Genomic DNA, 14,020 nt, shown 5'->3' with positions numbered 1-14,020 from the left:
ACACAAATTCTAAAACAACACTAGTAAATCAAATCCACAATACGTCAGAGAGGAGGACACTACAACCAAGTGGGGTTTATCTTGAGAACATACCTTTGGCTTAATCTTCAAAAATCAGTCAATGAAATGTACTATATTAACAAACTAGGAAAGAAAAACCATATGATGAGCTTATCAGATTTTAAAAATCATTTAACAAAAATCATGATAAAAACTTTTCAGGAAACTAGAGGGAAAAAAGGAACGCCCCCAACCTGATGAAGAGCAACTATTTAAAAAAATCCATGGTTAACATCACAATTAAAAATTGAAAAAGTGGATGCTTTCCCCCTTAAATGGGAAACAAGGCGAGCTGTGTCCATTCTCAACATTTCTAACTAACATTAATGGAAGTCCTAGACACTGCGACAAAGCCAGGAAACTAAATGCTCCTATAGGGGGACAATTTGGAAAGAAAAGTAAAATTGTATTCATAGACAACATGGTCATGCATGTGGAAATCTCAACAGAATCTACGAAAAAGGCTACTAGAATTAACGTAAGGTCAATATACAAAAATCAACTATGTTCCTAAAGATTAGCAATAAACAACTGGGAAAAAATTTAAATATCACTTGTAATAGCATCTAAAAATATAACATATTTTGAGATAATTTTAACAAAATATGTGCAATACCTGTACACTGAAAGCTACAAAAACAGTGCTGAAAAATTTTTTTAAAGTGCTAAGTAAATGGAGAGATATACCATATTTATCAATTGAAATGTACAACACTGTTAAAAGGCCAATTCTCTCCAAACTGATTTAGAGAGTCAATGAAGCACCAGTCAAAACCCAGCAGGAATTATGGTAGAAATTAACAAATGGATTTTAATGCAAAGGAGCTAGAATAAGTAAGGCAATTTTTTAAATGAAGAGCTGAAGGCAAACTACAGTGCACAATTTTAAGGTTTATTATAAAACCACATATAAAATCGTGACAGTGTGGTACTGGTATAAAGACAGAAAAAGCACTGGAACAGCATACAGATCCGCAAAGTAGACCCCTCTCATATGTGGTCCACCATCTGCGGTCCATCTTCATTAAAGATTCCAAAGAAACTGGAGGGGGTATTACACGATTCTGGAACAACTGGACATACATACACAGAAAAGTAAACTTAGATTATATCTTGCATTGATAGTAAATTTAACTCAAAATGGATCATGTACCTAAACATAAAACCTACAACTACAAAATTCTAGGAGAAAACGGTTAGATTTTGGGTCAGGAAAGTATATGTTAGATACGACACAAAAATAGAATCCATGAAAGAGAAAAATGGTAAACTGGACTTCATCAAAATGAAAGACTTCTCCTCTCACTATTAGAGGATGAAGACACAAGCCACAGACTGGGAGAAAAAAAAAATTTATAAACCTGATACAGAACTTATGTCCAGACTACATAAAGAACTCTGAAAACTTAAGAAAACAAACAACACGTTTTAAAAAACAAGCAAAAGATCTGAACAGACCCTTGTAAAAAGACAGACAAATGGGAAATAAGCACATGAAAAGATGCTAAACATCATCAGTCATTAGGGAGATGCAAATTAAAACCATAAGGAGACACCCCTGCACAACTACAAGGATGGTCAACATCTAAAACCAGCAATACCAATTCTTGGCAAGGATGTGGGGGAACTGGTACTCTCATCACTAATACCAGGGAGGTGAAATGGTACAACCACTTGGAAATAAGTTTGGCAGTTTATTTTTTTTTTAAATATTTATTTATATTTATTTATTTATTTGGCTGTGTGGGGTCTTAGTTGCATCATGCGGATCTTTTACTGCAGTGCAATCGGTTTCTCTAGCTGTGGCTGCAGTGCTTGGGCTCAATAGCTGTGGCTGCAGTGCTTGGGCTCAGTAGCTGTGGCTGCAGTGCTTGGGCTCAGTAGTTGCAGCATGTGGGATCTGTGTTCCCTGACCAGGGATTGAACCCATGTCCCCTGCATTGCAAGACAGATTCTTAACCACTGGGCCACTAGGGAAGTCCCAGTTTGGCAATTCCTTTAAAAACTAAAATGTTCCCTGGTGGCTCAGACGGTAAAGCATCTGCCTGCAGTGCAGGAGACTCAGGTTCAATCTCTGGGTTGGGAAGATCCCCTGGAGAAGGAAATGGCAACCCACTCCAGTATTCTTGCCTGGAAAATTCCATGGATTGAGGAGCCTGGTAGGCTACAGTCCATGGGGTCACACAGAGTTGGACACGACTGAGCGACTTTACTTTCTTTCTTTCAAACCTACTGTATGATCCAGCTATTCTACTCCTAGATACTGACCCAAAAGAAATGAATGTGTATATCCACACAAAGACTTGTAAAGGAATAGTCACAGTAGCTTTATTTCTAACAGCCAAACACTGGAAACACCCAAAATACCCATCAGTAGGTAAAAAGATAAACTATGGTGCATCTATAGGATGAAATCTCACATCTATAGGATGTGAGTTGGTCCACAAAGAAAGTTGAGCACCGAAGAACTGATTCTTTTCAACTGTGGTGTTGGAGAAGATTCTTGAGAGTCCCTTGGACTGCAAGGAGATCAAACCAGTCAATCTTAAAGGAAATCAGTCCTGAATATTCATTGGAAGGACTGATGCTCAAGCTGAAGCTCCAACACTTTGGCCAGCTGATGTGAAGAACTGACTCACTGGAAAAGACCCTGATGCTGGGCAAGATTTAAAGCAGCAGGAGAAAGGGACCACAGAGGATGAGATGGTTGGATGGCATCACTGACTTGATAGACATGAATTTGAGCAAGCTCCAGGAGTCGGAGTTGAGCAAGTTCCAGGACAGCGAAGCCTGTCGTGCTGCAGTCCATGGAGTCCCAAAGAGTCGGACATGACTGAGTGACTAAACTGAACTGGTAAGATGAAATGCAGGGATATTTCATCTCCCAAGAAAAGGGATGACCTACGATACATGCAAGAACATGGATGAATTTCAAAATAATTGTGCAGAGTAGCAGAAGCCAGACAATAAAAAGTAAATGCTGAGTGATTCTATTTATATAAAATCCTAGAAAATGCAAACTACTTTACAGTGCCAGGAAGTAAATCAGTGATTGCCTGAAGGGATGCCAAAAAGGGCATCAAGCAGCTGTTACAGAAGTGCACAAGGAAGGAAGTTTCCAGGAACGACAGGTATACTGGCTACAGTATGGATTTCAGGAGTGTACATGTATCTTAAAGCTTATAAAATTGTCAAGCCTTCCCTGGTGGTCCAGTGGCTAAGATTTCACGCTCTAATGCAGGGAACACAGGTTCAATCCCTGTCAGGGAACCATATTCCACATGCTGCAATTAAGAGTTCACATGCCGCAACAAAGACTGAAGATTTCACGTGATGCAACTAAGACCTGGTGCAGTCAAATAAACAATTTTTTTTTAAAAAAGCTTATAAAATTATACACTTTAATACACACAGTAGATAATGTCATTTACACCTCAACTAAGTTCTTAAAGATTTTTGAATATAAAGAATAACAAGTTAATTTTTTTAAAATCTATCTAACCAACAAGAAGACTGCTTCATGTTGACTCAGTTTCTCCTCTTGTACCTGAACAAGGAACTGAATGACACCAACAAAATCAGACCAACTGCTCAGGAGCCTAGAAACATGTTAAGGTCTCAGATCCAAGAACTGCTGGATTTTTCTGCAACTCAATTTTGGCACATTGGAAGAAAAACTTCATGTGATTTTGATAAAAAACACTGGAAACTGTTTCAAAAGGAAACAGTACAAGCGTGAAAGGAGACTCACGCTGACCTCTCTTGGCCTGCACGTGAGAAAGCACAACTGATGGGCTGCTGTTGCTGGCTGTGCTTGCAGCACTGGGTCCACCTAGAGAACCTTCCCCAGCTTCTCCTCCTCCCACAGTACCACAGATCCAAACCTCCTGCATCAACTTAAATGTGAAGGCTTTCTCCTCCCTCCTCCTCATTCCCGACTTGACCTATTCCTGATCGTTTCTCCACATGATATACACACGGGCAGTCTACATGCACCAGGACTGCACCTGACGGCTGGCTCACCAGGTACAGTGAGAGCCAGTGCCTGTGCTCTGCTGTCTCAAAGGAGGAAGAGAGGCATGCTTACCACCTGCTGTCTCTAGGACACTCCCAGGGCATCCTCGAGGGACTCCTCTCATGGAGGCCATCTGCGGACGCTCACAGTATGCGTGCTGATGCTGCACGAGGCCTGTGGTGACATCAGGAGGGGCAGAGTGCAGATCTGCTTTTGAAACACAAACCCAAAATAAAAGTGGCTGTTAATTCAAAAGAACATGAACATCGAGTTGCTGTTCAAACTCCATTCGACTGAAGCTTCAGTAGCTGAGCTCTAAGCACAGAATGTGGCATTCCGATCAACTCTGTCTGCCTGGCAGACCGAGCACACTAGATGCTGTGAACTCTGAACTCTGGACATGGCCTGGACAGTTCTGCGTGCACGCGGCCATCCAGTTCTCAGAGGGAACTAGGCCAGAAACACCAACCACAGCACAGAATGGCCGTGAGGAACACACCTTTCCCAATTTGGCCTAAGGAAGTTTTACTGAGAAATCTCCCTCAATGAAGCAGAAATATACTTTAAATCAATAATATTTTTTGTTATATTATGAAAAAACTGCCAGGCTTCTATAAACTACCTCTACTCCCCGAAAACGCGAGTTGAATGCCATGCAGACAAAAACCTTGGCAATCTTCACAGAATAAACCTACACAGGTTAAAAACTATCTCTAGGGTCAGTTCACGGAGAAGGCAATGGCACCCCACTCCAGCACTCTTGCCTGGAAAATCCCATGGACGGAGGAGCCTGGTGGGCTGCAGTCCATGGGGTCGCTGAGAGTTGGTCACGACTGAGCAACTTCACTTTCACTTTTCCCTTTCATGCACTGGAGAAGGAAATGGCAACCCACTCCAGTGTTCTTGCCTGGGGAATCCCAGGGACGGGGAAGTCTGGTGGGCTGCCGTCTATGGGGTCACACAGAGTCGGACATGACTGAAGCATCTTAGCAGCAGCAGGGTCAGTTCAACATGTCCCATTACTAAGGGGCTGCAATCAGGTTCTTAAGACAGAATGTACTCAGTTCAGTTCAGTTCAGTTCAGTTGCTCAGTCATGTACGACTCTTTGCGACCCCATGAATCACAGCATGCCAGGCCTCCCTGTCCATCACCAACTCCCGGAGTTTACCCAAACCCATGTCCATCGAGTCAGTGATGCCATCCAACCATCTCATCCTCTGTCATCCCCTTCTCCTCCTGTTCCCAATCCTTCCCAGCACTGGGGTCTTTTCCAATGAGTCAACTCTTTGCATGAGGTGGCCAAAGTATTGGAGTTTCAGCTTCAACATCAGTCCTTCCAATGAACAACCAGGACTGATCTCCTTTAGGATGGACTGGTTGGATCTTCTTGCAGTCCAAGGGACTCTCAAGAGTCTTGTCCAACACCACAGTTCAAAAGCATCAATTCTTTGGCGATCAGCTTTCTTCACAGTCCAAGTCTCACATCCATAAATGACTACTGGAAAAACCATAGCCTTGACTAGATGGACCTTTGTTGGCAAAGTAATGTCTCTACTTTTAAATACGCTATCTAGGTTGGTCATAACCTTCCTTCCAAGGAGTAAGCGTCTTTTAATTTCACGGCTGCAATCACCATCTGCAGTGATTCTGAAGCCCCCAAAAATAAAGTCTGACACTGTTTCCACTGTTTCTCCATTTCCCATGAAGTGATGGGACCAGATGCCATGATCTTAGTTTTCTGAACACTGAGCTTTAAGCCAACTTTTTCACTCTCTTCTTTTACTTTCATCAAGAAGCTCTTTAGTTCTTCTTCACTTTCTGCCATAAGGGTGGTGTCATCTGCATATCTGAGGTTATTGATATTTCTTCCGGCAATCTTGATTCCAGCTTGTGTTTCTTCCAGCCCAGCGTTTCTCATGATGTACTCTGCATAAAAGTTAAATAAGCAGGTGACAATATACAGCCTTGACGTACTCCTTTTCCTATTTGGAACCAGTCTGTTGTTCCATGTCCAGTTCTAACTGTTGCTTCCTGACCTGAACACAGGTTTCTCAAGAGACAGGTCAGATGGTCTGGTATCCCCATCTCTTTCAGAATTTTCCACAGTTTATTGTGATCCACACAGTCAAAGGCTTTGGCATAGTCAATAAAGCAGAAATAGATGTTTTTCTGGAACTCTCTTGCTTTTTCGATGATCCAGCGGACGTTGGCAATTTGATCTCTGGTTCCTCTGCCTTTTCTAAAACCTGCTTGAACATCTGGAAGTTCATGGTTCACGTATTGCTGAAGCCTGGCTTGGAGAATTTTGAGCATTACTTTACTAGCGTGTGAGATGAGTGCAATCGTGCAGTAGTTTGAGCATTCTTTGGCATTGCCTTTCTTTGGGATTGGAATGAAAACTGACCTTTTCCAGTCCTGTGGCCACTGCTGAGTTTTCCGGATTTGCTGGCATATCGAGTGCAGCACTTTCACAGCATCATCTTTCAGGATTTGAAATAGCTCAACTGGAATTCCATCACCTCCACTAGCTTTGTTTGTAGTGATGCTTTCTAAGGCCCACTTGACTTCACATTCCAGGATGTGTGGCTCTAGGTGAGTGATCATACCATCGTGATTATCTGGGTCGTGAAGATCTTTTTTGTACAGTTCTTCTGTGTATTCTTGCCACCTCTTCTTAATATCTTCTGCTTCTATTAGGTCCATACCATTTCTGTCCTTTATCGAGCCCGTATTTGCATGCAATGTTCCCTTGGTATCTCTAATTTTCTTGAAGAGATCTCTAGTCTTTCCCATTCTATTGTATTCCTCTATTTCTTTGCATTGATCACTGAGGAAGGCTTTCTTATCTCTCCTTGCTATTCTTTGGAACTCTGCATTCAGATGGGAATATCTTTCCTTTTCTCCTTTGCTTTTCACTTCTCTTCTTTTCCCAGCTATTTGAAAGGCCTCCTCAGACAGCCATTTTGCTTTTTTGCATTTCTTTTCCATGGGGATGGTCTTGATTCCCATCTCCTGTACAATGTCACGAACCTCTGTCCATAGTTCATCAGGCACTCTATCAGATCTAGTCCCTTAAATTTATTTGTCACTTCCACTGTATAATCATAAGGGATTTGATTTAGGTCATACCTGAATGGTCTAGTGGTTTTCCCTACTTTCTTCAATTTAAGTCTGAATTTAGCAATAAAGAGTTCATGATCTGAGCCACAGTCTGCTCCCAGTCTTGTTTTTGCTGACTGTACAGAGGTTCTCCAGAGAAGCTCTATACAGAATGTACTCACCTCACATTTAAAGACAAACTATGTTATATACAAAAAGTATTAAATCACTCCTTCCGTTGTCTGAATGTCCATTCTGGGCTCCATTTTCACTGTATGGCAAGTTTATCTGTTCTGATACTGGTTTACTGCCGCTAGAGCATCACTGCTACAACTCAGTCTTCCACCAGGAAAGAACCAAGTTTGGACCTAGCGTGACACTCATTCACTCTCAAGAATGGATACTGCTCTGTAATCTCTTTAGTCTTCAAATGAATGTTCCCACCATCTCAGATTTTGATACTGATTTTTTATCTATCATTTCATAACCTAGAGAGTATGCAATCTAAAATTTTTAAAATATGTAGAAAGATGAATTTATATGGAAGCAAAACACAAACTTACATACCAGAAAACACCATTTGGAAAAACCTAACTTTAATGGCAAGAGTTTTCGCAACTCTTGAAAAAGCTAGATATTAATGAAATTAGCATTTTAAAGTATGCTTACCACAGAATTCTTTCAGTTTATAAAAAGAAATCTCCCCACCTTTCCAATCTAGCAAAAATAAGAGATTTTAACTATATTTCATAAAAAAGGTATAAATGGTAATTCTCAACTACAAAGTAACTTTTTAAACAGCTGCCTAAAAATAAACAAACTACACTCCAAAATGAACTATTGTAATTAAATGTACTGCTTTTAAATATAGGTACTTAATTTGTGTCCAAATGTTTTATGCACATGATTTTCCTAGCCCCAAACTGAAAACGATAAATATTTTTTAACATTTTCTACCTATAATTTTTTTTATAGTCATCTTCTTTCTATATTTCTTTCCTTAGCCCGAATTGAAGAATTCTCCAAGTGTCAGAAACTAAAACAAAGCATAATTTTTATAACAAGGAGAGGGAAGTGGAATATTTTTCAGATTTAAAATTCAGGTCACACATGTAGTACATGAAAGCTACAGACAACAGTGAGGTATAAGTACAGACCAAGTCAGACTTTCAGACTACTAAAACTAATCACACAACATGTATGTGAGCACAGGTGAGCTGGAGGGAGGAGAGAGGGGCTCAGCCACACCTGCAGGAGTTAGGAGCCTCACCCACAGAGGTGACAACCCACCCTGAAGGCTTTACAGCCAGGACCTTTCTGAGAAAAGAGACACCCACTCAGACACACCTTACAACTCTGGGAAGTCAAGGGCTGTCTGGTTAGACATTTTGAACTACAGTCAATTTTTCAAGCTAAATATGCTTCTCTTTCTAACCCACAAGGAAGCAGTGTTTACAACAGCTCAGCAACAGCTGATACAAGCAAACAGTGCCTGCTCTGGCCTACTCCCCACACTGTGGGACCCAGAACAGAGCTTCGGAAAGCTGGACCAAGAGAGACGAGAACACCAGAACGCTGCCGCTTCCCTCACAGTGGAGGTACTTGTGCATTTCCAAACAGGGAAATTGCCATGACAAACAGGAAGAATGTGTCCACCTAATGCTGTTTTCAAGCTCTCCCCTGTGAAATCCCTTGAGGACAGGTGGGCTGTAATCATCAGCCATTTGTAGCCATTTGCACCAGGAGAGTGCCCACAACAATCCCGGCAGGTGTTTCCAGAGGAGCCTTCTCTCGTAAAGCAAACCGCCCAGGACAGCCCTGACAGCACGACCCCGGCTCCTCCACATGCTGGGAACAAGTCAAGGCATCGTAAGTGCTCACCTAAGAAGATATCACACACTCAACAGAAATGTACAGACGTTGGCACTGACTCAAACCAGTAACAAATGAACAGCATCAGTGATGTGCCCATAGAGGAAATGAAGGTGTCGGTCACTTACAACACTCGTCCAGCCAAATGACCAGTATCTTGCATGGAAGCAGCTCAGCACCTGAAACCAGCATAGCCCTGGGGGGCACTTAACCTGCTGGGACCCCATCAAAAACATTGGCCTGTCATGGGTGCACTGCAGGTGCACGGTTCTGGTTTTAGCAGAACAGCAACTAACAGCAAAGAAAATGAACAGGAATCAGAAAGCTATGGGTCAGCCTGGCTCCCACAACCAGCTGTGTGGTCTCAGCCAGGGCAGTCCACAACTGAGCTCTTCCTCCTCGTCAGATGACCTCCAACAACAGCTAGGCACCACCCCAGGAGTACACTTCTTAAGGCACTCCTGCAAGAATGCATGTGTGCTTTGCATGCCAGCTAAGTTACTATTTTTGCATCAAAAAATATGACTTCAAATGGTGAAAGCTTTGCAAGGTTTTCCTCTCTAAGATTAATGTAATTTACAGGACTGGGTGACTTGGAAAAGGTCTAGGCATCTTTATGATTGAGCTGTGACTTACATCTCTTTTCAGACTGAGGACCATCTAACCCTGTGTGTAGAGGAAGAAACGCTCTTCATAACTGCAGCCCCAGTCCCACCTAGGGACACCCAGTGCAGGGACAACAGAGGGCTGCGGCTGTGCACACAAGGAAGGAACAAAAGGCCGCGCTGCAGGTGGCAGGCCTCCTAACGGCCAGGGACTGTCCACCTGTGCTGGCCGCCCCTCCAGAGCAGAAGCATCAGCTCTCGTCAAGGTCTCCAGGGGAGGCCACCCAGGGTCTGGGGCTGCCAAACCACAGAGGCACCAGAAACCACTTTTGTTACCAAAAGGACATTTTCCACGTGAAAAGGAGAAGGTGGGTCTGAGGAGGGGTCCCCGCAGCTGTACTGACCTACGCGGGTGAGGGCCACGGGGCTGGCAAGCGCAGCGGCAGCCCCGGGCGTGGCGGCAGGCTGCCCTCCCGGGTGAGATGAGGTGGAGGATGCGGAGGACGAGCTGGACGAGCCCTGAAGGGCCGGGTCGTGCCAGGGCTCGACGCTGGGGCGGCTCTGCAGCGGAGCGGAGGCCAGTCGCCCAGGGCTCTGTAAAGAGCCCTCATCTTCTGAGGCAGATGACGTGTCTGTGGTCAAAATAATGACGACAGGCATGAGGGGGGCATCCTTGGGGGCAGGGCTCCCACGCCGGCCCAGCCTGCTCCCTATGCACCCGTATATCTGGGAGGGCCTGTGCGGGACTGGCCGTGAGACCCAGGGCCGCGCGGGGCTGGCTGCACCCTGGGCTCCCCCGGAGGATTTGGTCACAGGGCGCCATGCCCAGGAGTGCAGCTGGTCCACCCCGGACAGCTTTAGTGCCTGCCATGGGGCCCTGGGGGCCCCGAACAGCAGAGGTGACCTAGGCCCCACGGGTGCCTGATCCCAGCGAGGCCTTGCCCAGCACCTGCGCACCTTGGAGGATGGGCCTGAGCTCTGAAAAGAGCCCTGCCTCAGGCAATAAAATTAACCTGAATTCTAGTTCTGTCAAGTCTGCATTTTATCACGGGTTTCATTATTATTAGGAAGTTCTTTAAAAACTGGGTTGTATCTATGGTTGTATTTGGTAGAAAATAATTTGACATAAATTTCTAAGACTTTTTTCAACAACATAAACTTTTTTTAAGTCAAGAAGCATCACCAAAACACTACACCATCCTGTGGACCTGGTGTGGCTGGTGTTAACCATGTCAACAAACCAAACACACATGTCACCAGCTTTGCGACTTCAATAACCAGACAGGCAGCCCTCTGTTCCCAGCACCTGGATGAGATTCCGAGGAAACTTAAAACACACTAACTATGCTGAAGAGAGGCCTCATTAAGAGTTTTCATTTCTAATGGTAACAAAACAACAAAAACAAAACAAATCAAAAATCCTCCAAATGGCCTTATGCTTTCCCATTTAAGGCCTGTTAACAACATAACACATAATATTGGGTTGGCCAAAAAGTTCACTGCTTTTTCTGTAAGATGGCTCTAGTAGTGCTTAGTTGTCATCAACTTCATTCAAAACAATTTTGTTAGACTGTATTGTGACAGCTGTCATATCAGCACTCATTTAAAAAAAAACAAAAACTTATCAAAACTAGTCAATTTTTATGTAGCAACTTTAATATTGAAGATGGAAGAGAAAAAGAAACATTTTCATATATTATGCTTTATTATTTCAAAAAAGGTAAAAATGCAACTGAAATGCAAAAACAGATTTGTGCAATGTATAGAGAAGGTGTTGTGACTGATCAAACATGTCAAAAGTGGTTTGCAAAGTTTCATGAGGGAAATTTCTTGCTGGACGATGCTCCATGGTCAGGTAGACCAGTTGAAGTTGATCATGATCAAATTGAGACATTAACTGAGAATAATCAGTGTTATACCATGTGAGAGACAGCTGACATACACAAAATATCCAGATCAAGTGCTGAAAATAATTTGCACCATTTCGGTTATATTCATCAATTTGATGTTTGGGTTCCACATTAGTTAAGCAAAAAAAAAAAAAACAAACCTCCTTGACTGTATTTCCTCATATGATTCTCAACTTAAACACAATGAAAACATTCCATTTTCACATAAACTGTGACAGGCGATAAAAAGTGGATCTTGTACAATTTAATAGGGAATTGAAGAGATCATGTGGCAAGCGAAATGAACAACCACCAACTACCAAAGACTTGTCTTCATCCAAAGAAGGTGATGTTGTGTACATGGTAGGAGTGGAAGGGAGTCCTTTATCATGAGCTCCTTCCAGAAAACCAAACGATTAATTGCAACAAGTACTGCTCCCAATTAGACCAAGTGAAAGCAGCACTCAACAAAAAGCATCCGGAATTAGTCAGGAGAAAACACATCAGCTTCCATCAGGATAACACAGACTGTATGTTTATTTGATGACCAGGCAAAAACTGTTACAGCTTGGCTGGGAAGTTCTGATTTATCTGCCATATTCACCAGACATTGCACCTTTGGATGTCCATTTATTTTGGGCTTTACAAAATTCTCTTAATGAAAAAAGTTTCAGTTCCCTGGAAGACTGTATAGAAGGTACCTGGAACAGTTATTTGATCAAAAAGATAACAAGTTTGGGGAATGGAAATATGAAATTGCCTGAAAAAAAACAGAAGGTAGTGGAACAAAACGGTGACTACATTGTTCAATAAAATTCTTGGTGAAAGTGAGAAATGTGTCTTTTTTCTTAAAAAAACTGAAGGAACTTTTTGACCAACTCAGTGAGAATAATTTTAAATTTCTGAATTCAGGGAACTCTGTCACCCTATAAAGCACTTACTGCAGGTTCCTCTCTTTACTAAAAGACACAAATTACATCTTAGTAAAAAAATTAAAATCTATATAGATTGCTTCTACTGGAAGCAAGCCCACTACATGCACACAAATGTGCATGAACACACAAACACACTCCTCACCAGAATCAGAAGCCTGCTGCACCTCAACGGGAAACCCATCCAGGCCGCCCCAGCACCACCCAGGCCGCCCCAGCCCCGCCCAGGCCGCCCCAGTCCCGCCCAGGCCGCCCCAGTCCCGCCCAGGCCGCCCCAGTCCCGCCCAGGCAGCCCCGACCCTGCCCAGTACCTGGTGGTGTGCAGGCCTCCACAGACGCGTGCGTGAGGACAGAGCGCCTCTTGGACGGCATGGGCATCTTCCTCTCTTTGTATTTGGCCAAAGCTGCCTGCACAGCCTCGGTGTGAACATCTGCACGGAAAGAACAGCAGCAAAAGCACCTGTTACAAGATTCCTGATGAAGGAACAAAACCATGGTTCATGTTTTTAATCTGTTTTCATTGAGTATAAAAGGAATACAAGGTCAGCCTACATGTGTGTCCACACATTAGTCCTAGATTTCTACAAATATTCCTTGGTTTATAGATTTGACTTTGCAAGTATTTTCAGATTAAAACCAAGAAATCCCCAAAACTGAAAATAAAATGAAACAGATGAACCTAATGCACTCCAACTATCGTATAAACCACTACAAGCAGCACTAAAGCTCTGTGGTCAGACAGTCTGAGCTTTTGTCCTGGTCAAGCCCCAGGATGGGCAGAGCCATGCAAGGAACGAAGCTCTTCCTGTAGTCGCATGGCCGGCGGGGGGTGGGGTCCCATCACACCACCCCACTTGTGGTCAAGTGCAAGAGAGCCAACGAAGAGGGGCCTAATGGTCTCACACACAGAGACTCCAGAAGTGAGGGGAACACTGCAGTCCTGAATCTGAATGGAAATTATCAACAGGAACACACATGGCATTTTATCTTTAAATAGCATGTCTTACTTCAGTCCCTAGAAATGATGACCAGCCCGAGTGCAATGAGAACCCCTACCATCCAGGCTGCAGTCTTACAACACTGTCCTCACTGCGAGCACCCTGAGCAATGTGGGTTCCAGGGTGCAGGAAGTGGCAGAGGAGCCTGGAGCATCTCATCCTACCAACCAACAAGTTCTTGGCCAGCAACCCAACACTGGAGCCGATGTGGAAGCACTCCCAAAGAAAAAGGATGGGGCAGTCTGAACACCACCAAGGACAAAAACAAGATCAGAGAAAAGAAAGGAAGAAAAAGAGGAAACAAAACTAACTGGCTGCCATTGGAGGATGTCAGTGACACAAGCTATTGTTTTGAAAAAGATTAAATGGATGAAAGAACTGAGCATTTCTCCAGGCTCTCCTGTGCTGTGTGATGAGTACAAGCTGCTTGCTCTTCACAGAACTGGTCCAGCCATCCTGCCACCAAATCCACCCTAATGAACCAAGGGACCAACCCTGCCAGCATCCCAGGGAGAGGAGAGACACAGGCCTGCAGTGCCTGTGGTGGGA

General features: G+C 43.5%; 1 protein-coding gene across 15 annotated transcripts in view; it reads right to left on the bottom strand.

Moving 5' to 3' along the window:
• The window catches only part of DIP2A (DIP2 acetate--CoA ligase A), a 113,140-nt gene that overhangs the window by 70,333 nt on the left and 28,787 nt on the right, over positions 1 to 14,020 (bottom strand). For 6 of the 15 annotated variants that reach the window (XM_081570276.1, XM_081570277.1, XM_081570267.1 and 3 more), the window contains 3 exons: positions 12,785 to 12,904; positions 10,057 to 10,284; positions 4,148 to 4,282 (listed from right to left, as the gene is read on the bottom strand). In XM_081570276.1, coding sequence (XP_081426402.1) covers positions 4,148 to 4,282; positions 10,057 to 10,284; positions 12,785 to 12,851 — 430 coding nt within the window. In that variant the 5' untranslated portion in view covers positions 12,852 to 12,904. Of the gene's footprint in view, positions 1 to 4,147; positions 4,286 to 10,056; positions 10,285 to 12,784; positions 12,905 to 14,020 lie in introns of all 15 variants that reach the window. The other 9 variants (XR_014076782.1, XM_081570268.1, XM_081570272.1 and 6 more) reach the window with 4 other exon arrangements.

This window comes from Giraffa tippelskirchi, chromosome 2 (assembly GCF_054371585.1).
Source record: "Giraffa tippelskirchi isolate mGirTip1 chromosome 2, T2T-mGirTip1v1.2.pri, whole genome shotgun sequence".
In the NCBI taxonomy this organism is placed as follows: domain Eukaryota; kingdom Metazoa; phylum Chordata; class Mammalia; order Artiodactyla; family Giraffidae; genus Giraffa; species Giraffa tippelskirchi.
Note: the sequence above shows the minus strand (reverse complement) of the source record. Positions and strands in the feature narration are given on the sequence as shown.